Source organism: Capra hircus, chromosome 1, assembly GCF_001704415.2.
Source record: "Capra hircus breed San Clemente chromosome 1, ASM170441v1, whole genome shotgun sequence".
In the NCBI taxonomy this organism is placed as follows: Eukaryota; Metazoa; Chordata; class Mammalia; order Artiodactyla; family Bovidae; genus Capra; species Capra hircus.
In genome coordinates, this window is record NC_030808.1 from 126,586,005 (window position 1) to 126,610,678 (window position 24,674).

Below are 24,674 nucleotides of genomic sequence, written 5' to 3' on the forward strand. Positions count from 1 at the left end.
AGGACTTATTCACATATAACTGGAAGACTGTTCCTTCTGATCATCTTTCATCATTTCACCTCCGTCTCCTGCTGCCCCTGGCAACGTCTTTTCTGGATCTATCAGTTTCGTTTTCTTGCTTGTTCTGTTTCTTATATTCTACACATAAGTGAGATCATTTGTTGTGTGTCTCTGTTTGACTTATTTCACATTGCACCATGCCCTCAAGGTCTACCCATGTTGTTGCAAATAGCAAGACTTCATTCTTTTTTATGGCTAACTAGTATAGTGGTATATATACCATGGAACAGTATTCATGTATCTTTTCTTACAAAGCTATCTGAGAACATATGCCACCAAAACTAGAGAGTAAATAAAGAATAACAAAGCAGGAGCCAAGAAACAGTGAATCCAATTCAAAACTGATCAAATGAAGTCCCCAAATGATAGCTGGGTGGTGGATGCCTGAACAGAAACCAGTGCAGACTGCAGAAACGGGAAAGACTTAGGAAGGAGTTTTGCAGCAAAAAGGACTTAAGAGAACACCTCATATGACACTATACAAATAAGAGAGTTAGACGAGAGTCTCTACAGATGGTAGACGGTAATGTAAAGCAAGTATAAAAAGGCAACCAATAATGAAAAAAACTTAGTAGTTCAGTTACTTTTGAATTGAGAACAGGGGGACTTCTGAGGCAGGTGAGCTAAATCCTCATCTAACATAAAAGGAAGTAAAGACAATATATAAAAGTGGTAAATCAAGAACCAGCAGGAAAATATAACTTTTAAAGATAAAAAGGGGACTTCCCTGGTGGTCCAGAAGTTAGGAACCCACCTTGCAGCACAAGGGACACGGCTTTGATCCCTGTTTGGGGAACTACGATCCCACGTGCTGTGGAACAACTAAGCCTGTGTGCCACAATGAGAGCTGGTGTGCCACAATTAAGACCCAATGCAGCCAAACAAATACAATTTCAATTAAAAAAATAAAGAAGAAAAATTTCGTAAGAAAACGTTCAAAACCATGAAGTTATTTCCTATTGAAAATATATCCACAATCAGATAATTTTTCATAGCCTCCAGTGCTCCAATTCCAAGACATGATCTCCACTCACCTGGGTGACTGCAATGGGCTTTTGACTAGCCTCCTCGGTTCCTCACCTAGAATCTAGTCTCAAAATACAGCCTGAGTGATCCTTTTAAAATCTGTGTGAGTTGTTATTTTCTGCTTAAGAACTTCCATCTTGTTTGCTGTGAAAGTCAAACTGAGCAACAGCCTCTAAGGCCTCCCTGACCTCAAACCCCTACTACATTCTCCCCACTCACTCCATCCAGCCCCTCTGGCTCCCTTGACAAACTTTTAGCACACTGGACCTTGTGAGCCTCAGGGCCTCCCCACCTACTGCTAGACAGTTACATGGCTAGTTCCCTCATTCTCAGAGTTTTCCTCAAACATTCCCTTTCAATGAGGCCCTCCCAAGCCATTCTGTTTAAAACTGTAATTCTCTTAACTCTATTTCCTTTCTCTGCCTTATTTTCCTCCACAGCACTTATTACTTTCTAACACACCACTAGGTTATGAAAACTCCGGGAACTCAGAAAATTTTCATTTGTTCACTGATGGAAATTAGAGTGCTTAACATACACAAAAAAACCACATCCTCTGTGAATAAAGCAAAAGTACGGCAGCTAGCATGGAGGAGGGCAGGGAACTACTGTTCTAATTATAGGGCTTTCTTCACTATTTGTCTTTTAAACCATGAATTATACTTTCACAAAGCATCTCTATTTAAATAACAAGTATATATTTAACTATCAAAGAAAAGAGATTTAGGAAGGCAGCTATTAGAAGGTACAGGATCAAAGGTTTTTAAAACGGGAGTTGAGGATTTTTGCATGTTGACTGAAGGAATCCAGCAGAGAAGCTAAACATATATAGGAGAAGGATCGGTAATTAGCACGATGTTTCTGAGGCAGTGAGAGTGGACAGGTGGACACAGATAACAGGAAGGGCAGCTTCCCTTGTCAGAGCAAGAGGATATTACAGTTGCTGAAACCTGGAGAGTTTCCACTTGAGTATTTCCACTTTCTCTTGAATCAGGAAACCAGATTATACAACGAAAGTGAGTTAACAGGCTGGGGGGTCAGCGGTGGGGGGGAGGTAAGGAGCTAGTTTTGAGTAGAGGTTGGAAATAATCCCTTCACAGAAGTCTTCCAGGCAGTAGTTTGGGTCCATTTGAGGGAGGTGATCAAGTATTCACAGTGTTACTTAGTCCTCAGAGGGCAGACTCGAACGAAGGGCTCCATCTAGGAATTACACGGCTTCTTCGACTTGCAAGTTTATACAAATGGACTAAGAGGCAAAGGATTTTAGAGTGCTAGCTTCTATAAAATCGAAATGAAAAACTATGGAACTGATAAGCCTGTCCAGCAGAGAAGCTGAGAGTGGAGAGAATGGAATAAAATAAAGGGATCAGTGAACTGGAAGTCCCCAAGAGGCAGACAAATAGTCAGGGCAAGTTGCACTCAAACAAGAAGGTGATACAGGGAGCTTCATCAGTGACCTTGGCAATGGAGTCCTACACATTCTAAGGAGCAACTGCAGGGGAAAGAGGCTGAGGAAGAGCTGCCTATTCATTCAAATGCTAATACCACAGAGTTAGGGAAAGCAAAACGCAGACAAAACTGGGCTATTCGAAAGCTTTACAAACCATAGCTTGGAAAAACTAACAACTGGTAAGACTTTTTTTTAGTAATAAAACACCATTCCTCACCCTCACACAAGCACTACTTTGGATCCAAAAGCCCAATAATTAAGAGGCAAGATTTATAATACAGTTTTGCTCTTTAGTCAAATGCTATTTGATTTAATGCAGCTATAAATATTATGCCTCAATGAACTTACTCATGTACTTATTATATAGGGTAGATTTTAAAAAAATCAAATCAACTAGCCATTAGGTTCAGAACTCTATGCTTTCCAGAAGTTAGAAAATAAATTCCTCATGAATAATCATAATTCTACTTGCCCAGTCCTCTCTTTAGCAGAAAGAGAGAAAATGGCAGAACAAACTCTAAGAACAATGTTTTTAAAAGTAATCATAATTTGGTACTAGTTTCTGTAACAACTAAAATCTTTTACCTTACTCTAAAAAATCATACTTACGCTTTAGAAATTTCTTAAGGTCATCAATGTACCCTTGATAGGATTCTAAATCAGACAGGCTGAATGAAAAATCCAACGCAGACACTGGTTTTGGAAAAACCATAAGTCCTATAGAGATAAGAGAAAACGGGGGAAATTAACTGCAGCAAATTCCTTTCTCTCTTTCCTTCTTATACTCTTATCTCTAAAAAGGTCTCAATAAATTATGTGGACATTGTGCTCACAGGTAGGTTGAAAGAACCACCAAGAACTCCCCAGTTATGTCTGACTACAAAAAGTCATCTAAAAGGTAAGAATCCCAAAGTCTTGAAAGTCACTTCAGACAATATCAATTAGAAAATATCAAATTCTAAATATTAAATATCAAATTCTAAATCTTAGAATTGCTCTGGTCCTTAGTGAAAAGACAAATTTTACTTTGTACTTTCTACACTCATTTTCTATTCAGTGTTTTAGGGTTTGCCAATTTGTCATTAATATATGGAGAAAATTTTAGCAAATCAAAGTCTAAGCATTTTTGTCACTGAAATTACAGCTCTATGAAACCTTCATAAAGAAAGCGAACCTTATTCAACGTAAGAGGCCTATACAATTTAAAATCTATAATTAAATATTCTTCTTTCAATAATAAACACTGCTCTGTAACTAAAATGTAGTTCTCTCATACTGAATTGGCATATAACCACCACCAATTTCGTATCAGCAATCAACAACCGTGTCTCTAGAACATGCCTGCATGAGTTTATTAACAGAAAATGTAAGCATGTTTATCTGCAACAAACACAATCAGCCTTCCAACTTTAAGCTTTCCTCGATTTAAAAGCATTAGATCTATGTTAAGTCTTGCACAAAAGGCTTAAAATTAAAAAAACCCTAAAATTTTCACTAGTCACTAAACATTCCCCATACATCAGTTACTATAGATAAGTCTTGCGTTAAATCTGAAGATAAACAACAACCAAGGCTATTTTAGTTTTCATTAAAATTTCTCAGACATCTTATTCATATTAATCAAATCTATGTTTTCCAAATTCTAAATGCTTGCCTGTGTTGATTTGCAAGTTAAACTCAACCTGACGCTACCCAATGATGACAAAACAATCAATGTTTCAAAAAGGCAGAGCAAGTCTTATTCCATATGTACACAAAAAAGCTCCAATTAGATACCACTTCAACATATCAGATCCCTTGGATTTAGATGATCACAACTTTAGCTTCTCTTTGGGCGCTAACTACGCACACTTAAACACAGATCAGGGCTTCAGGGATCAGGTATTCTGGGGGTCATGCCCACAGCCGGAAGCCTGGTGTGCTGCAGTCCACAGGGTCGCCAAGAACAGGACATAACTTAACGACTGAACAACAAGAACATGCCACAGCAGGGCTGTATTAACGTGCTGCACTTATCACTGCATCCTGTGAGGCAACATAATTTAATATCCCATGGCAAAACTATAAACTTCTGATTCATTTAAAGTTTTCTGAATATTTAAGGAACTCAGTTTAAAACTATATACTTAAACATATATTGAACAGATTTTACTGCTTATATTATTCATGCAATTATAAATGGTTCAATATTTCTGAAATATATCAGCTTATGTTCAATAGTAAGGCAGCAAGAGAATTATCTTAGAATTCATGTAGGGAGAAAAAAAACAGGGCTACAATGAGAGATGAGGAAAAAAATCAGGATAGAGCTGGTCCTAGATACATGGTCAAAAAGACTAACGGAGTTATTCATGATATTTTGATAAAATCAGCTACAGACAAAGGGAAAAAGCCATTAGAACAAATTGGTTGGGGAAACTGGTTCATTCTTGCTGCTGCTATGGCTGAGAAGTCCATAAGGATCTAGAGTTCCTCAGCCGTGGTCCTAATGACATTCTGGACTGGATGAGTCTTTCTTGTGGGGGGTTTTCTCATGCATTGCAGGGATGTTCAGCAACACTCAGTAGTGCGCCTGCAGTTGTGACAACCAAAAATATCTTCAGAATGGCCCTGGGGGGCAAATCACGGCTGGAACAGAAGCAGTACTGGACAGGAACCTCCTGCAGATTCCCACCTTCCCTGACTTATGTGCTCACTTTGCCTGCTGCCAAACTGTACTCCTCCATGGAGAGCCATCCCTTTGCTACAATCTCAGGAAGTTGTTCATGTTTGTGGGAATCAGCTACACTGGGGCTCTGGGCCTTACTGTTACCTACTTCCATAAAAACTGCCAGCAGCGTGAGGACAAGGCCCATATGCAACAACGAAGGCAGAGCTGGCATTCAAAAACAAACTTTAGAAAGAATAAATATGGGAAGGAGAAAATGTGATTTAAGTAAGTGCTCCAGTCAAGATTTTTTTCTGTACTGAAGTACATTCTCCAGTATACTAGAGGAATTTTTTTTCCCATAAGACAATCAATAGAGAATAAACATATTAAGTGCACACTCATTTTATTTGCTCTATTAATAGATCCTTATTTAATATTTCTTATCATTTCCATACTAAGCAATTAAAACCATAGTATTTTATAAGATCAATGCTTTAACCCAAGCTAGAGCTGAAATATATATAAGTAAATTACTCAGGGCAAAGTGAAACTGCTACTCAATATTCATAAACATCACTCATAACTATATTCATCAATATGGCTTTACTTTAACTCTCAATATTTATTTCTGTTTACCCTTGGCAAAAGAGTCAAGATTTATCAGCCAAGTTTTTGTATCACTGCGTAAATATTAAAGGTCTTCATATCAGCATGTAAATATTAAAGGTCTTTATATCTGCATGTAAATATTAAACAAATAAAATAAAAACTTTCACATTATTTGACTCTGAAATTTAACATCTCCTACCTGCTCTATAACACAGACTTCCAGAGAAGATAAAATATAATCCAATTTTGTTAGAAGCCAGAATAATTACAACATAATTACCTGGACTAGGAATCTGGTCACGATATTTTGGAACCTCATCATTCAGAGTCTGAAGCATGGCCCACATTGTGAATGAAAAGAGTGCCGCCAGGAACCCATAAAAGACTAGGTAGAAGAGCAAGATCAAACCTGTAAAAGAAAACAAAACTTATAGAACTTGAAGATATACACATTGTGTGTGTTTGTCTGTGTGTAATGAGGCCAAGGTGAAAAAACAAACCAATCATCGCAAGGCTAGGGTTCCAAGCTTTGCCATGCACACAGCCAAGTATCTTCATATTCCAAACATTATGAATTTGCCCAAGCAAGGGGTACTTCAGCAGGCAGCACCCACCCATCCTGTGATCCCCTCCTCTCCTAATACTTCCAAATACAAGCAGCTTCCACAGATCACACTGATTCAAGATCAGCGCTTGAAAATTCCAGCACATAAGAGAGTGTTTCCCAAAATGAATTCGATGCCCTCTAGAAAGACAGAAGATGATTTTAGGTTGATAAACCCCCTTTATGTGTATGTGACAAACAAAAGAATGAGCATATCAACCCTGTATTTCATAATAATTATCTGTATAAATCTGAGTTTTAAAAAGTGAGTTGATTTAAAGAATAGCCAGGAAGCATGCAGAGAAGGCAAGTCATGAAGATGGTTATCAGTGAATAAAGTTTAGGAAATACTGGCTGAGTGGAAGCCTCATGCAAAAGTGCAGAGAGGACGAGATCAGAACAGGCGCTCTGACCAGCGGGACTTGACAACTCTACTGCTAAGCACGAAGCAAGAGCTGGCGCACACACAAGTTTCAACATAAAGGGCCTAACCTTCTTTTTTTCTTCACAATCTGGAAACACTAAAATCTATCCCAAGCCAGTGATTTCTTTTGTGAACATCTAGAATTATTCTTCTCAAATGTCTATATTCAAAGATCTAACATCGTAAGTGGTCACCATTAAGATTATATGCTACAATACATTGCTAACGTCACACATTTACATTTGAACATTTAAAAACTGATAAAAAAAATATTCAATTAATTCCCAGGTATGGCAACAGTAAAGAACACTTAATTCCCCAAAGCTGAATTAACATCAGCTTTATTTTCCAGTCTTAACATAAACTTGCTTATCAATATTTGTCCTTGAAGAAAGGCTACAGCAGGCGTTCCCAACCTAGGATCTATGGACCCTTCACCCTCACCCATTCCCAGCAAAGGTGAACTTCAGAGCTTCTGAGACTTCTATAATAATACATTTCTGAATACATCCATTTTTCTCTGTGGAGTGGCTGCACAATATTCTTGTGATGCTCAAAAGACCCTGTGACCCCAAACAAATTGTGGCAAAAGCTAGATAACTTTCATTTGTTACCTGCAGGCCAGAAAACTTAGGGGAAAACAGTTAAAGCAATTTCATCTTAATTCAGACTGGCATTCCCCATCCTCCCCCTGCCCCAATTACCAGGAGGCCAAAATAGGGAGCGAAAGGACAGAAGGAAGAAAGGAGCACAGTATGTTCACCTCCAGACAGCAGCACTTCCCTACCACATAGAGCGATCCTGCTGCAGAAAAACAGAGGAAGACCAGCCTCAAAGAAGTGACCAGTTTACTGTAAGGGAAAACCAAACAGGTAAAGCCCAAAAGCTGGTTTAATGAGATACGGGGGAAAAACCATTCTTTCAGATTTGGCTCTTTGTAGGAACTAACAGATAAATTCCTCTACACAGCAGGCCAGAGCACAAATACATAAATGTCATGAGTGGGGGCTGTGTTCCAATAAAACGTCACTTAACAAAAACAGGCAGTCTGAGGCCACAGGAGTTTGTCAAATGATGAAGTCGATACTAAACTGGAAAAGTTTAACACAGAAGTGCTAAGAGTTTAGTTATTTAGCAGTACATTAAAGTCATCTAAATGTATTCTTTTTTTTTTTTAACTTTACAATACTGCATTGGTTTTGCCATACACCAACATGAATCAGCCACGGGTGTACATAAGTTCCCACTCCTGAACCCCCCTCCCACCTCCCTCCCCCTAAATGTATTCTTATCATGCCATTTTCAATTTTGATTTTCAACTTCCAGGAAAAATAATGCAAATGAAATTTATAGAAGCAACAAGCAAATGAGCACATAGCAAGCACGAACAAAAATGTTAAAATTCCCTATGTAGTCAGGTTCATAAAAACAGACACACAAATTAACAGACATGTCCCAAACCTGATGGCCATACACTAGTGGCCATTAAGTCAACTGTGAATGTAGTTAGTGTACAACAAGTAAATAAGTGATTTCTAGCACTGAAGTCAATTTCCCCTACTTGATAAGATCCTATTGCCAAGAACCAAACTTAACACTGAAAAACTAAAATTAACCTCACTTATAAACACCACATCAGGGCTTCCCTGATAGCTCAGTTGGTAAAGAATTTACCTGTAATGCAGGAGACCCCGCTTCAATTCCTGGGTCGGGAAGATCCCCTGGAGAAAGGACAGGCTAACCACTCCAGTACTCTTGGGTTTCCCTTGTGAGTCAGCTGGTCAAGAATCCCCTGCAAAGCAGGAGACCTGGGCTCGATCCCTGGGTTGGGAAGATCCCCTGGGAAGGGAAAGGCTACCCACTCCAGCATTCTGGCCTGGAGAATTCCATGGACTATACAGTCCATGGGGTCGCAAAGAGTCGAACATGACTGAGTAACTTTCACTTTCATAGAAACCACATATGAAAGACCACTCACAAGGATGGAAGTAACTTTTTATCAACTTAATCTGCTTCCTCTAAGGAAAAAAAAAAAGGAAAATAAAAACAGAAGTTATAAACTGCTGTTCTTACAGGGGGTATCTTGCAGTTAGTTTACTCAGATGCATCCCTGACAACAATAAGGATAAAACTGAGGGTACCTTAGATAAGGAACAGGCTTCCCTGGTGGCTCAGATGGTAAAGAATCTGCCTGCAATGCAGGAGACTTGGGTTTGATCCCTGGGATGGGGAAGATCCCCTAGAGAAGGGAATGGCTGCCCACTCTAGTATTCTTGCCTGGAGAATTCCATGGACAGAACAGCCCTCCATGGGGTCACGAAGAGTAGGACACGATAGCTCAGTTACAGGTAGGGCAGAGGGGACCTAATAAATGTGCCACGCCTGCCTCAATGCTGGTTAATGTGAGCAAAGGAAGTCATCAGGCTTCAAGGCCTGGACATCCACACTCGTTCAACACACTTTGAGACTGTGTGATCTGACTCCCTACTTCTTGCTCAAACTTCCTAGTTATCTAGACACCAGAAAGACTATGCCTTATTCCCAGAGAATTTCGCTAAGAAACAACTTTCCCTGGGTAAATTAAAATAGCAACCTGCTTACAGTTTTATGGACTATAGCCTACCAGGCTCCTCAGTCCATGGAATTTTCCAGGCAAGAGTACTGGAGTGGGTTGCCATTTCCTTCTCCAGGGGATCTTCCCGACCAGGGATCGAACCTGAGTCTCCCGCATTGCAGGCAGATGCTTTTAAGGGCTTCCCTGGTGGCTCAGAGGTTAAAGTGTCTGCCTCCAATGTGGGAGACCAGGGTTCGATCCCTGGCTCGGGAAGATCCCCTGGAGAAGGAAATGGCAACCCACTCCAGAACTCTTGCCTGGAGAATCCCATGGACAGAGGAGCCTGGTAGGCTACAGTCCACAGGGTCACAAAGAGTTGGGACACGACTGAGCGACTTCACTTTCACTTGCAGTTTTAAACAACCTTTTTTTCAAAGCAAAGGCAGGTATAACTTTTTAAAAAAGATCAATTATATGGACAAGTACAAATTTAAAGTCCTTTGTAAGTTTAAATTTTTATAAGGGGCTATTTACTGAGGTATAATTCACATTTCGTTCACTATGAGTGGAAGTGGTTGGTCATATGGTAACTGTTTAGTATTTTGAGTTAAGTGCTAGACAGTCTTCCAAAGCAGCTGTAACATCCTACATTCCCACTGGCAGGATTCCAATTTCTTCACATCCTTATCAATACTTTCTAGTGGGTTAACTAGCATTTCCCTAATGACTAATGATGTTAAACATCTTTTCATGAGCTTATTGGTCATTTGTGTCTTCTTTGAAGAACTGTCTATTTAGATCGTTGGTCCATTTTTATACTGAATTGCCTTTTTATGTAAGTTCTAACAGTTCTTCATACATTACAGACATGAGCCTTTTGTTATATACACGATGTACAACTATTTCTCCCCATTCTGTGAGTTGTCTGTTCACTTTCATGAGTGTCCCTTAAAGCAGAAAAGTTCTTAATTACAAGGAAGTCTAATTTACTTTTCTCCTTGGTTGCTTGTTTTTTTGTATTGTATCTAAGATACCATTGCCTAAGCCAAAGTTAAGAAGACCTGTAGCTATGTTTTCTTCTAAGAATTCTTAGTTTTAGCTCAAGCTCAGATCTTTGATCCACTGTGTGTTTCTGTACATGGTATGAAGAAGGGAGAACGGAGAACTTCCAGATGTACAAGCTGGAACCAAGAGCTTCCAGGTGTACAGGCTGAATTTAGAAAAGGCAGAGGAACCAGAGATCAAATTGCCAATACCCACTGGGTCATAGAAAAAGCAAGAGAATTCCAGAAAAAAATGTCTGTTTCTGCTTCATTGACTATGCTAAAGCCTTCGACTGTGTGGATCACAACAAACTGTGGAAAATTCTTAAAGAGATGATAATACCAGACCACCTGACCTGCTTCCCGAGAAACCTGTGTGCAGGTCAAGAAGCAACAGTCAGAACTGGACATGGAACAACAGACTGGTTCCAAAGTGGGAAGTACATCAAGGAGTACATCTCAGCTGTATACTGTCACCCTGCTAAAGAGTACATCATGCAAAATGCCGGGCTGGAAGAAGCACAAGCTGGAATCAAGACTGCCAGGAGAAAATATCAACAACCTCAGATATTACCACTCTAAGAGCAGGAAGTGAAGGGGAACGGAAGAGCTTATTGATGAGGGTGAAAATAGGACAGTGAAAAAGCTGGCTTAAAACTCAACATTCAAAAAACTAAGTTCATGGCATCTGGTCTTATTATTTTCATTTCATGGCAAATAAAATAGGCTTGGGGGGTGGGGGGAGTGGAAGCAGTGACAGATTTTCTTTTCTTGGGCTCCAAAACCACTGCAACTAAACAACAGCAAAGGAAGAATTCAATTACACTGTTTTGCGTATCGATATCCTGCTGTCCCAGGACCACTTGTTTAAAAATCATCTGTTCCTCACTGAAATAATTTTCTTAAACTAATCAGCACATTGCTGTTGTTTAGTCGCTAAGTCCGGTCAGACTCTTTGTGACCCCATGGACTGAAGCACACCAGGCTCTTCCACTATCTCCTGGAGATCTCTCAAATTCATGTTCATTGAATCAGTGATGCTATCTAACCCATCTCATCCTGTGCTGCCCGTTCTTCTTTTGCCTGCGAACTATTTCTACAATTAAAAATACATGTGTGAAAAAAAAAATACATGTGTGTATATACATATACACTCAAATGTTATATATTTATTTTAAAAATATGGTAGTATAAAAAATATTAAACAAGATTAAATAAATCGCCTAAGACTAACCTACCAATAAGAGAAACACCCAGACCAGTACCTCTCCACGTGGCACCTTACCTGGTCTGCTCTCGCTGGGAGCCTCAAGCTATTACTTTTTGCAGTCAACTCCCCTTCTCTAAAGTGCATCATGGAAGCATTCTGTGTTACTTCGGGTAACAAAAATTTACATGGAATAAGGTATCTGTTCCTGTTCTCCAAGAGTCCAGTTACAAGCAACAGACATATAAACAAAGAGAAAGAATTAACTGTCTCTAACAGGAAGAGGAAGGAATGGATTTCATCAGAGAAGGACTCCCAGAAAAAAGCAAGTTGGCTCACCAAAATGGAGAACAGGAGGGCACTCTGCGCCAAAGACTAGATGACTCCACAGCAGGAGCAGCCAGGTGAGTGTAACTTTGTGCCTTCCCCCAACACACAGCCCTGGTGCCCAGCAACTACACACAAACACACACACACACACACCCGCCCCACACACCCCCGCCCCCCCCCGCCAACCTTGGTACCCATCAACTACCAACAGTAGCAGCACCATCTACTCTTTAACAGGAGCAGGGAGCATGGACAGGGGGAGTGCGGGGAGGCTGGGATTTAAAAACTGGCCAAGGTATTGGATGGGTTGGTAAAAACCTCAAGGAGTGGAGGGAATCTCCATACCTCGACCAATTTTCTTGGGTACTTCTGCCTCATCCCTGAATGCTGTGACAGGAAAGTCTAAATACAAACAGGAGGTGCAGAGAACCAATAATTACCAAATATCTGAGGAAAAAACTAATCCAATAAAGTACCAAATGCAACAAAGAAAGTGTAACAAACATTTACAAAGTGGACTTGTACATAAGCTTTGAATTAAAAAGACAACAAAACATGAAATATTCAAAATACAAAACAAGAATGCAGTCAAAGCAGAACACAGAGGAAAACCCATGGCTTTATATGAATTCACTAAACAAACCCCAAGACTAACCAAAAAGTCAGGTTTAAACTCAAGACTAAAATAAATTCAAGGGAAAGTAAGAGAGATTTAAGATACCATCACAAGTTAATGGAAACAAATGCATTTAATTTGATCAATAAAACCAGTTTCCAACTAGTAAACTTGAGAATAAATGGAAATATATCGTTTTATGAGAAAATAAACATTTGCAAATCAGAAGTTTTTACAAAACAATAAACAGAGCTCTATTCCTAAAAGAGATACCACATCCAAATGGTTTTAGTTAGTCTTCCCAGTTTTCAAGAAATAGATTCTTTTTCTACACATAAGCTATCTCTTTTGGATGCTCCATACGTTACCTAAATCTTTTTAAGGCTAGCACTCTCCAGACACCAAAACTAAACAGCCAGTAGTTACACAAGTCTCACACATTATATTTTATTTTACAAATGCTTACATAGAACTTACATATTATAATGCGATAATGACAAAGGAACAAAGATATAAATTAGTAACAAAACACAATATCCAAGAAAGGATCCATGTAAAAAAGCTGGCATTTCAAATCAGTGAGGAAATGATGGGTTATTCAATATACTTCGAGATAAGTGGTCAGGAACACTGTATAAAAGATTGTTAAATTTGTAATAATATTTATTTAAACAAGTACAATTTTTAAAAGAATTAAGTGAACATGCATAAACCTCACCTAGATTCTATATAAGTAGACAATCTACTATATTTATCTATCTTTTCAATAATTACCATCTATTTTGTTATGCAGTTGTAGATGTTAGTACACTTAACCCCTGAACACTTCAACATGCATATTAACCAAAAACAGAGGGAAAAATTACATCCAGTGAAATATGCGAATCTCCAAAGTACTATGACATGGATTTCTGACAAATGCATTCACCTCTATGATACAAACTGCTATCAAGATACAGAAGATTGCCATCATCCTATGAAGTTCTCTCATGCCCCTTCCCAGTCAATCCCCAGGCCCATCCTAGAAGCAAGCACTGTTCGCGGCTTTTTTTTCCAGCATAGGTAAGTACTGCTTGGTTTAGAATTTCAAAGAAATGAAATGATATAGTACATTCTCTTCAGTAAAGCTTATTCTCTGCTTAGCCTAATTGTGGGATTCACTCAGGTTTTCCATTATTTGTAGTTTGTTCTTTTTTTTGGACTGCTGAGTAGTATTCCACCATGTGGACACTGGTTTGTTTATCCATTCTACTGAACACCTGGGCTATTTCCAGTTTGAAGCTACTATGAATATTTTCATGTATTTCTGTGGACATATGTTTTCATTTCTCTTGGGTAAATATCTAGAACTGCTGGGGCATGGGTAAGTGTATATTTACTTTTATAGGAAACTGCCAGACTTTTATCCAATGGGTATATGCCACATAGGTTTTAAAAGTATGATAGGTAACAGTGATTGCCCAGGGAAGAAACTGAGGATGACAGCGGGCTTGCTGACTACTCACTGTAAAAATTCAAATAATGAAGTGACTTTTGTTATATGAAAAGAACAAAGCGAAGAGTTCACACATTTTAAGACCCCATTCAGTTTTCTTGGATTAGCCTATACTGAACCACAAACTTCTAAAGCGTAGCTCAGCAAATCTCAGCTGCTGCCTGTTTTGTAAATAAAATACTGAAACACAGTTAGGCCACTAGTTTACATATTGTTTAAGGCCATTTCAAGCTACTAATAGCAGAGGTGAGTAGTTGTAACAGACACTGCCTGGCTGGCAGAGCCTAAAATATTACCTGGTCCTTTAAAGAAAAAGTTTGCAGCCTCCAGTTCAAAAGGCTTTGTTTTTCATTCCCAAGTGACACCTGAAACTATCTCATGCAACTCTTCCCTTAAAGAAGAAACTGAGACCAAAAGATTTTTTTTAATGACTTATCTAAGCTTAGAGATGTAGAATTCTAATTCAGGTCTACCTCAGTATACTTGTAAACTTCTAAACTTACCAAGTAAAAATACATAGGCCCATAGGCTCACTTTGACTATAATGCCCTATCTGGAAACTCAAAATGAATTAGAAATTTAGTGGAATAGAAAGAATCATGGTGAGCTGAGGGAAATTATGAACAAGTTTCGCCACAAACAAGACTTTCACAGTATGGAGCTATGTCAATTAATCCATAATACTCTCAACTTCATTCAGCCCAAAGACTAGGTGAATCCCAAGTGGAAACTGACTAAATGACAATTTATCAAAAAAAAAAAGTTAAGTGTTTACTATGTGCTCGATGCTGTAGGGCTATAATATGCACCTGCAAGTCCTGCTCCGTGAGAACATCCAGTTAGTAGAAGCAACATATATAAACACCTCTGACCCAGTGTACAAAGTTGTTAGGTGTCACAGATGATAAATGCGTTATCCTTTCACCTGGGCAAGTCAGAGAAGGCTTGTGGCAGAGCTGGCCCTGGACGCAGGAATCAGGGGAGAATTTACGATGCAGCGAATGGCACGGGAGAGGGAATGAGCAGGCCACTCCAGGCCAAGGGGCCTTAGATATAGCCAGTTGGCTGTGACACAGTGGTATGTGGGGTGTACGGTATAAAATGACAGATTATGTGAGGTTGGAAATATAGTTCTCAGCCAACATGTAATACACCTGGAATACCAGGCTATCAGGAACTGATTTAAACCTCAAAGCAGTGGGGATCCAAATACTTTTGGGGTATGGGGAGTACCTTGATCAAAGCTGCAGCCTTAGACATCAATCTGAAACAGGGAGGTTGTACACAATAATTCCAACTGATGCCCAGGATCTTTCTGGGACTGCACCAGAAGTTAAGAGCCCACCTTCCCCAGTCAACAACCCTACACATTTTTTTTCAGCAGCAGATAAAGGTTGGAAAGCCAATGGCCCCATGAAAGAAAGTTACAAAAAGATCTTCATCTGGTCTTTCAAGTTTTTTTCATCAGTGAATTTACAAGAAAAGACACTACCAGATCCTTAAAAAGTGGGGCAGGGTTGGTGGGAATGTTAAGGGCTATGCAATCTGCAACAGGTGGTTAGCATTAAGAATGCCAGGAAAAACAAGCCCCCTGGGCTTCCTCTGAATGTGTGCCTGTTCACAAGATACTTCGGGGTGGGGTGAGGTGAGTGAGTGGTGAGAAGGTCAGAGAAAATTCATTCCCAGATTAACTGCAGCAGTGGTAATGAGCTGTGGGTCACCAAGAGATTCTAAAAATGTTGTGGAAGTAGGACTATGCCTAGTGACAGTCTTCAAGAACTGCAAACAGAGAAGTAACTCAGAACTCCAATGGAAGAAGGGGAAGAGCTCTGTTTATCAGTTGATTAATAAGGTGGTGGAGCTGTCTAAGCCTCACTCTCAGATTTATGGGATATGCAAGAAGCAACTGGAATCTGAGAGATGTTAACCAAGAAGTAAAATTTATCAGTAATTTTTGCAGTTGTTTTGAGATGAAAAAAACGAAGAGAAAACAAAGCCTAACACAGTGCCTGGGACACATACTTTAGGAACCAAGAGAATCAGAAAAAGACTGGTTAGAGAAGTATGGAGTGGGAGTAAGGACCACTTTTATGGGCCACACACTGACAACAGTGACAACAGGCCAGAAACTGCCAAAAGAAAAGTACCTCACTTTGTGGACAAGGGTCTATTTCTTAGCATGGCATCAGCAAAATACTAGGAGTAAGTTGTACTAAGCACCAGCTCCACCAATGGCTCAGTAAACAGATATGGGGACGTTGTTAAGTCAGAAAATTCTTTTCAAAAATATTACTAGTTAAATAGCACCTGTAGGGAGAGGAAGACACTATTAAATAAACCCTCATTAAATCTGAGAGCAGATAAGTTTAATAAGAAAAAGCCTCTAGGAAGTTCTCATAAGAGCCATAAGAAGCTGAACAGAGCAATAAAACAGGACGCAGGAGACCGAATAATAACCCTGGTTCTGTTATTCTAATCAGATGCATGACCTAGGCATGTTAAACTCAGCCGAGCCTCCCATGAGAAAGTTACATGGAAACTTTTTCTGAACACTAAACTATGAAATCCAAGTGTGGCAGAAAAAAAAAAAAAAAGGAAAATGCTCAAATATCAGGTAAATCTTTATGCAATGATATACCAAAACCAAAGACACTAAAAAGTGTTGCAGAAGACTAATTACATGTAATTAGACTGGGAACATTTCACAACACTGCTCTTTCATTCAACCAATTTTTACTACATTCCCACTAAGTGCAAGCAATAGGTTAGGTGTTAGGGAATTCCAGAGGAGTAAGATGTGAATAAGAAGCTTCAGCCGAACAAATGCATTATGAAAGCATAAATGCTCTACTAGAAAAAGGTATCACTGGATACACTGGAGCACTTGACACAGTCTCAAAGCAAAAAATGATTCAAAAATGTTTACCAGAGATCAGGCTGTCAAAGCTGACATCTGAGTAACTAGGCCAAGGTGAAGGAAGAAGGGGTTCAGAATCTAGGAAACAGGCCCAAAAATGATGGGAGAGAACTATGCAGAACAGTAGATGACAAGAGAGAAAAATTCCAAGTCTGCAAATAGTCTGCACATGATGCTAAGGAGCCGGAGGGCAATAGAGATTTACATGAAGAGGTGGCTGTGAAACAGCCCACTGAAGATTTCCAACAGGCAATCTTTAAAGATTCCGACAGGTTTTAAGAATCCGAAAAAAGCCTTAGGGACCAGAAATGCAGTTTGTAAGCCCCAACATAGATATGATACCTAAAGTCACCAGAAACCTAAGTTCTAGCAGAGTGTGTGGATGGTCTCCACAGAAGTGATGGAAAGTGCCAAGGATACCCCCAACACATCAACCTCTAAGGAAGAGGTAGAGGAATAAAAACCACTCCCCTTAAATTTTAAGTGATAAAACCAGGTAGCTAACTACATTTTCACTTATTTATACATTTGAAAAAACTTTATACATAGGAAAATGTTAACAATGGTTATTCTATGTAGTCAAAGATGACAGATTTTACTTCAAAATCAATGTAATGAACGCCTAATTAGAAAATAATGAATTTATCTTCCAAAGTAAATTTTGTTCTTCTTTTATGAAAGAATTTCTTTTTTAAAAAATGCTAGGTTAGTAGAGGCTTCATCTTAATGGAAACGCTAGAAGTCTATAAAGGGGGAGGGGAATAGATATCCCCCAAGAGTAACCTTCACTTTTAAAAATTATTGTACACATGATTTTTTTTCCCCTTTTCATATAGTTGTACTGTCAAGTACTTTGGCACATTGTAATAAAATTGTTTGGAAAATAAAAGCATTAAATGGTCTTTAAATATGATGATACACCACAGTGAGGATGTTACTAAGGACAGGAGGGTTTTTTTTAAGCTGTTTTTAATACAACTAATTCTAAAGCTGCAAATTCAAAAGTCAATTTCAAAGAAATCAAATTATTTTGGGGGTGAGGGGAGGCTGCTCTGTAACACAGTAAAGCACGTACTACTGTGATCACATAGCCTGGTGGGCTAGTCCTTGGGACCGCAGTCAGACACGACTTAGCGACTGCACAGGCACCACACTATTATTACAGGTATCTGGACTACAACACACACACCTCCCCCTCCCTCCCACTATCAATCCAGGTGCTGCCTCCTGCCAGGTGATGGCTCAGTCGGCCTCAGCGGTCGCTGCTGCCACACCCACCACTTGACCTTCATTTACAGTCAGCCCACAGGGTAAGGCAAGGCCTGTTACTTTTCCAACAGTGCAAATTTTTGTAAAGTTTCTTTGATACAACATTCCACCAGACAAAGAATACCTTACAAAACTGGGAAAATAAACACACTTGCCTTCTCCCCTACAGTCAAACACACAAGACTGGGATGGAGCCTGATCTCCAAAGCAGAGCATTTACTGAGGCATGACCCAGAATGGGAGCAGGTAATCGAAAAAAACTGCAATTCATGGGCCTACAATGAAAGAGAAGCATATGAACAAAATGTAGATGTTAGTAGTTTTACTCCAGAATCCTGGTCCTGCTTGGAATCAGTACCTTGAGTTTAAGATTAACATTAACGAATCTGCTGAGAGATAACCTTAAGATAATGAAGGCCAAAGAAGCCCACAGGCAGATGTCATTAAATGACAGCATGTCATGGGTTTCACTGGTGGCTCAGATGGTAATCTGCTTGCAATGCAGGAGGCCCAGGTTCGATCCCTGGTTGGGGAAGACCCCTTGGAGAAGGGAATGGTTACTCAGTCCAGTATTCTTGCCTGTAGAATTCCATGGACAGAGGAGTCTGGTGGTCTACAGTACATGGGCTCGCAAAGAGTTAGGACACAACTGACCGACTAATACTTTCACTACTCCTGACTTGCCCTTATGTTCAGCCTAGATATCAGCTCTTAGGAACACTTTGATCACCTACACAGTATGCATTAGAAAGCCATGAAAATGGAATAAAGTACATGTATATAAGCATTCTGAAATTGCTGAAACCAAGTGTAACACATTAGCCAAACATACAAGAAGCTAGTCAAAATCCTCACACAGCTGTTTTAAAGACGGCAATGACATGGATCATGAGGTATTTTCACTTTATCTCAAATATAAAGAGTAAGACTGCTTCTTAAATATTAATATATAGTGCACTTGGAAAGGAACCTCACTTGGGACAAATGTGCTGAAGACTTGAATGTAAAAGATAAAATCAGGAAACATCTTAAATGAATGTCTTTACAGAACCCTTGAGGTAGAGAAAGGCTGTCTCTATACGCCAGCAGCCCAGCAAATCTACCCAGGTCAAAAAAAGATGTAATAATCCCCTCCTTCATTAATTTCAAAAGCAAAAGAAAACACCTGCACAAATGAGGTTTAAAAAGAAAAAAAATCTATAACACGCTTTCAGAATATAAAAGGTACACAGATTACCCGCAACCCAGAAATTCCACCAGTAGAAACATATTTCAAGGAAATCAATTTACAAAAATGTACAAGGATAAAGAAACGGGGGGAGCAGGGCCCAGTACATACAATATGCACTGGTTTTAAAAAAATAATGAATTACTTCTATTACCATAGGTATCTCCCATGTATACATAAGATACATGTTAGACTAAAAAAAAAAAAAAAACCGTACATCTAACTACACCATGGAACAGCTATTAAAAATGATATAGATCTTTATTTAATAACACAGGAAGAGGCCCACAATATACTCAAAAGATTATAAAGCAACATTTACTGTATGATCCCTGTTAAAAAATAACATTATATGCATTAAGTCTGCCCACACATGTACTGAAATATGCATAGTGGACTTCTCCAGTTGGAAAGATCCCCTGGAGAAGGGAATAGCTACCCACTCTGGTATCCTTGCCTGGAGAATTCCATGGACAGAGGAGCCCAATGGGCTACACTCCATGGGGTTGCAAAGAGTCAACACTACTGAGTGTCTAACAGGGGTAATCAGATCAGGCAACTCACTCATACACTGCCTCTGATAAAGAAAGGCCAGAGGATACGCTTTCTCCAGGTGGACCGCATACTTGCCGGAATACAGCGTTGATTCCAGCCTACATGCACCACTCCCCCACATCTCCTTGGAGTGTCCTTATGCCTGCTGGGACAAGATTATGGACAGTTCTCACCTATTTATGCCATTCAGTGCTGGCTTACTATTATTACAATAAATGCAGAAATTTACGAACTGAACTGACAATTTCCATTTTGAAAATAAAAAGTCTTGCCTTCATTCTTCTAAATCTAATCCCAACTTCACCTGTACTCCTTCCACTGCCCTTACATAATCCTGCATTCTCTGATACCAAATAAAATCTCTATCCCAACAGCATGTAATACAAAGGTTAAAGAGCACATCCTGCATTAAGAAATGTCATTCTAACAAAGTGAAGATACTTAGTACTGGAACGAAGAAAGGTAGTCTACACAAATTCATCCCTCTTCACTACTCAAATATTCCTTCAGCAAAAAGTTAGTACTCTCTAAAAACAAAAATAACTGTTTACAGCACCCCCCCCATTTAATTCTAAATGCAAGATCTATTTCCTCATCACACTAGTGGGTTCCCCATAGACAGCCATTTGAATAAAAATCGTGATTACCATGCAGTGAGGCAAGGCATCTGTAAAATAATACAACCGCTGGACTAGGATTAAAGGACAACTGGGTTCTTTTCTTGGCTCTGTGGAATATATAATTTTACACAAACAAAATCACAACCTCTCTGGGGCTCATTTTTCTCATCTCTGAAGCAGGGTTTGGGCTAAAAAAAAAACCCTCCACGGCCCCCTTGCAACTTGTGATAGGGCTTTAAGCCGCCTTTCTATTCTAGAAGAGCAGATTTCAAGTAGCAGCAACAGTTTATTTCCTAAGTCAAAGCTAACTCACTCTCTTCATGCTTCTCTTCAAAGTGTCGTGCTCAAATAGTTCTCCAGTCTAGAAATACTCTCACGCAGAAAAGTCTGTCATGACCAACTAACAAAATATTTTTCAAAAGAAAAAAAAATTGGTTTACTTAAGTTTAAAGGAGGGGAGCACTAGTCGGGGGGAGCACTAGTCCTTATTCAGACGTTAACAGTTTTTCCAAAAAAAGAGGCACTCGAAGGCAGCACCACACTGACGGATGGTTTAAATATTTCTTTTAAAACAAAGAACCCATGCAGAGGAAAACTGCTAGCAAATACAATCATCACACGTTTTGAAGGCACAGGGTAAAAAAAAAACAAACCGTGCCTTTCAGACCAAATTTACTTTCCCCCAATGAACCACGTTGGTAAGGAAGAAAACCTGTGTCACTAAAAAGGAATTAGGAAGGAAGCAACCTTTTTAAGGGTCTTTTCACCGGACAAATTCAACTGCATTTTCGGGTACCGTGTACTTGCGTGCTTAACACAGTCGTGCAGCCCACACACTGAACACTCGTTCACACTCTTCCGACCGACCGGGGTGGCAGCGTGGACGAGTCACAAGATAGCGGCGGGAGTGGAAATTTCCTCTCCCCGGGTGTGGGGCAGGGTCTAGCTTCCCCGAACCGCTCGGCGCCGCCGGCCGCCTCCGCCAGGGCCTCTCGGGGCCGGCGCGCTCCGTACAAAGGAGGCCGGGCGCTCGGCCCCCACGCGCTTCGGGCTCCGGGCAGCGGTCCCCGGCTTCCGGCGCCTCAGGCCCCGGCAGCACGTGCGCCCGCTCCCGGCCGGGAGGAAGGAACCGGCGCGGCCCGGCGGGGGCTGCCAGCGGGCCCCGCCGCCTGGCCCGCCCGCCGGCCCCGCGAGAAATGAATGGGGCCACGCTACTCCTCTGCCGCCGCTGCCGCTCGCGTTCCAGTCTGGCGGCCGAGACGAAGACCGCTGCGGGCGGCGGTGGCTCCTGGGGCCCCCACGCGGGGAGCTGCCTCCAGCCCTCCCTTCCCACCCGACCCCACCCGGCGTCCCCCCAGACCGCGGCCGGCCCGGGTGCCCAACCGTCGCCCGCTCACCCCAGCTCTTGGCGGTGCGCCCCAGGAATTCTCCGGTTGTCCGGTTGTAGATGAAGAGCTTCCACTCGGCCAGGCTTTGGTTGAAGGACTTCTTGTCTGTCTTCGTCATGGTGTGTGTGCCGACGGCGAGAGGAGCGGCGGCCGCGGGGGTGGAAGCGGCGAGGAGCGCTGAGGCGCGTCCCGGCACGAGCGGGGAAGCTCGGCGGCGGCGGCGGAAAGCGGGACGGCAGAGAAAACCTTCTCGCTGCGGTGAGCGCTCAAGCAGACTGCGCTGCGCCGCGCCGCGCCGGGGCCGCCGCTCCGGCCGCGGGAGCCTGACGTCTCCGCCCTCCGCAGCCAATCCCCGCGCGGTTCAGGCCCCGCCGCCGCCGCCACCGCCGCCACCGCCTCCCGCCCGCGGCTGGGCGCAGCCGGACGCGGCGACAACGCCCCGCCCGTTGCCCCGCCCCCGCCCCGGCCCCGCCCCTCCCCGAGGTACCCGGCCGGGCTCCAGGACGCTCTGGGTTCCTTCTTCCCTGGCCGGAGGAAGCGAAAACTGTGCAAAGCAACTTAAAAAAAAAAAGTCATGAGAGCTTAATAAGAAGCAGGTTTATAATGACAAGCAAAAGATGAGCGTCCCTGACCCGCAGGTTTCTCAGAAGGAGGACTCTGGGGAGATGCTGCGGGCGACCGGAACCCGGGGTCCCCTCGCTTCTTTGCCTGCTTGCGGCGCGGGACGAGGAGAGCGCGGAAACTACTCCAGTCAGCTAAGTCGCCTTCACCGAGAAGGGGACCTCACCCCTCTCTCCACGAACCGTTTCCAGGCGTTCTCCTCTGGGCTTTATGACGTGACTAAAAGGTAGTCGGCTGTAGTTTTTCGTGAAGGTGTTTGATGTACTACATACCGCTGCTCAGAGAACGCCCTGACTTGGCTCTTTTGAAGGAGTCAACTAGGAATCTTAGGTCAATGGGGATTTCATCCAAAGTTTGCCAGTATTAAGTAAGTTCAGTATAGTTTTCTCCAGCTTTAATTGAATTTATCAGTGAAACCAATACATATGTTTTCCTGAAGTTCCTATCAGCTGTTAAGACCTGCTTTTTCTCAAACACTCAGGTGCTACAGGAAATCAGTTCTTCGTTTAGTGTTGATGGCTAAATAATGTTCCTGACTTTTCATCTTTTCCACTGCATGGTTGCTCCCTTTGGTCAGAGCTGAGGGTGCAGTCGTTGTTTTCCTACACGAGGTGGAGCTGAAGAGTATCGTGCTCTGAGACTTGTGACAGCATGAAAAAATTTAAATGGGACTTTGGGCAGGAGGTGGGGGGTTATTTTGTTTTGTTTTTAGAGAACAGAAATAGAGCACCGCCTCTGTTTTATCAGCAAATAAAAATTATGAATGAAGGGATGTAGCACACACCTTATTGTTTGAAATGATTCATTATAGCCCATCAGTTTAAACAGCCTGCAAATGCATTAAAGGAGTAAATGGATAACAAAATTCTGGCATTTCTCTTGTTTCCTCACTTTGTTTATCAAAGCAAGGAATTATGTCTTTCACAAATGGAAAAGGGATAGAAGAATATATTATTATAAAGTGATTTTCCCCTGTGCTTAGGAAAGCTAAATTTATAATTATGACCAAATCCAGTTATTTTGTCGAACCAATGTCAGCAAAAGATTTGTAGAAGCCTTTTGTAAAGTTTGGCATGAAAATGGTATTAGAAATAGCAAAATATTGTGCAAGCAAACTAGAATGCATCTCTACAGTTCCTAAATAAGGTTGGAAAGGACCTGAGGAATGGAAGTAGTTAACTATTTTTGTCTCATTTACAATTGAACTACGAATTAGAGGACAGCTAAAATATTGGTAGAGTTGGTAGCAGGCTTTCTAGTTTGGGCAACAGTAAAGATGCAGAGTCTGTTTGAAATAAAATATAAAACCATCTGCTTTACTGATATTGTGTGTGTGTTAACAAGCACACTTCGGGAAATAACCTGGCGCACACAACAGAAGCATGGTAAACAAGAACATTATGAAATAGCATTTCAAAGATATTGAACGCTGCCAGATATTTGTAGTTTGTATATTTTTAATGGTCATTAATATGCTTTTCGTACATAATGCTTTTCCAATTAAGTAAATAAAAATATAATTCAGTAAGTGTTTTCAAAATTCATGCCTAGCTTAGTGTAATAACTAATTAACCGATCTCAGTTTGGGGAAAAGTTTACATCCTAATTCAAAACACAGCAACTGTTTGTTTCTCTGATACATGATTCTTGAGCATTACTTGGAAGAGAATATACTAAGTGTGTTGGGGGATATTGGCCCACCAGGTGTGAGCAGATGAAATATCAAATTTAATCACAGTATTATTCCCTCTAGATTTACTTTACTCTCCCTTGTGAAAGCAAAGTTATTTTGGACTTCCCTGGTGGTACAGTGGTAGTTGGGGTGGCCGAGTTGGAGTAGTAAATGGCAACCCACTCCAGTATCCTTGCCTGGAATTTTCCATGGACAGAGGAATCTGGCGGGCTATAGTCCATGGGGTTGCAAACAGTTGGACACGACTAAGCGACCGAGCAGTTCAAGGGACACTGGTTTGATCCACATGCAGCTAGGCCTGTGCACCACAACTAA

At 41.0% G+C, this 24,674-nt stretch overlaps 1 protein-coding gene across 1 annotated transcript in view; it reads right to left on the reverse strand.

The window, feature by feature from the left end:
• ATP1B3 (ATPase Na+/K+ transporting subunit beta 3) overlaps window positions 1-22,415 on the reverse strand; it is a 35,058-nt gene extending 12,643 nt beyond the window's left edge. Inside the window, exons 1-3 of the mRNA XM_018049690.1 lie at window positions 22,055-22,415; window positions 6,076-6,204; window positions 3,146-3,253 (exon numbers count right to left, since the gene is read on the reverse strand). Of these exons, the coding sequence (XP_017905179.1) occupies window positions 3,146-3,253; window positions 6,076-6,204; window positions 22,055-22,163 (346 nt within the window). The 5' untranslated portion in view covers window positions 22,164-22,415. The remainder of the gene's footprint in view (window positions 1-3,145; window positions 3,254-6,075; window positions 6,205-22,054) is intronic.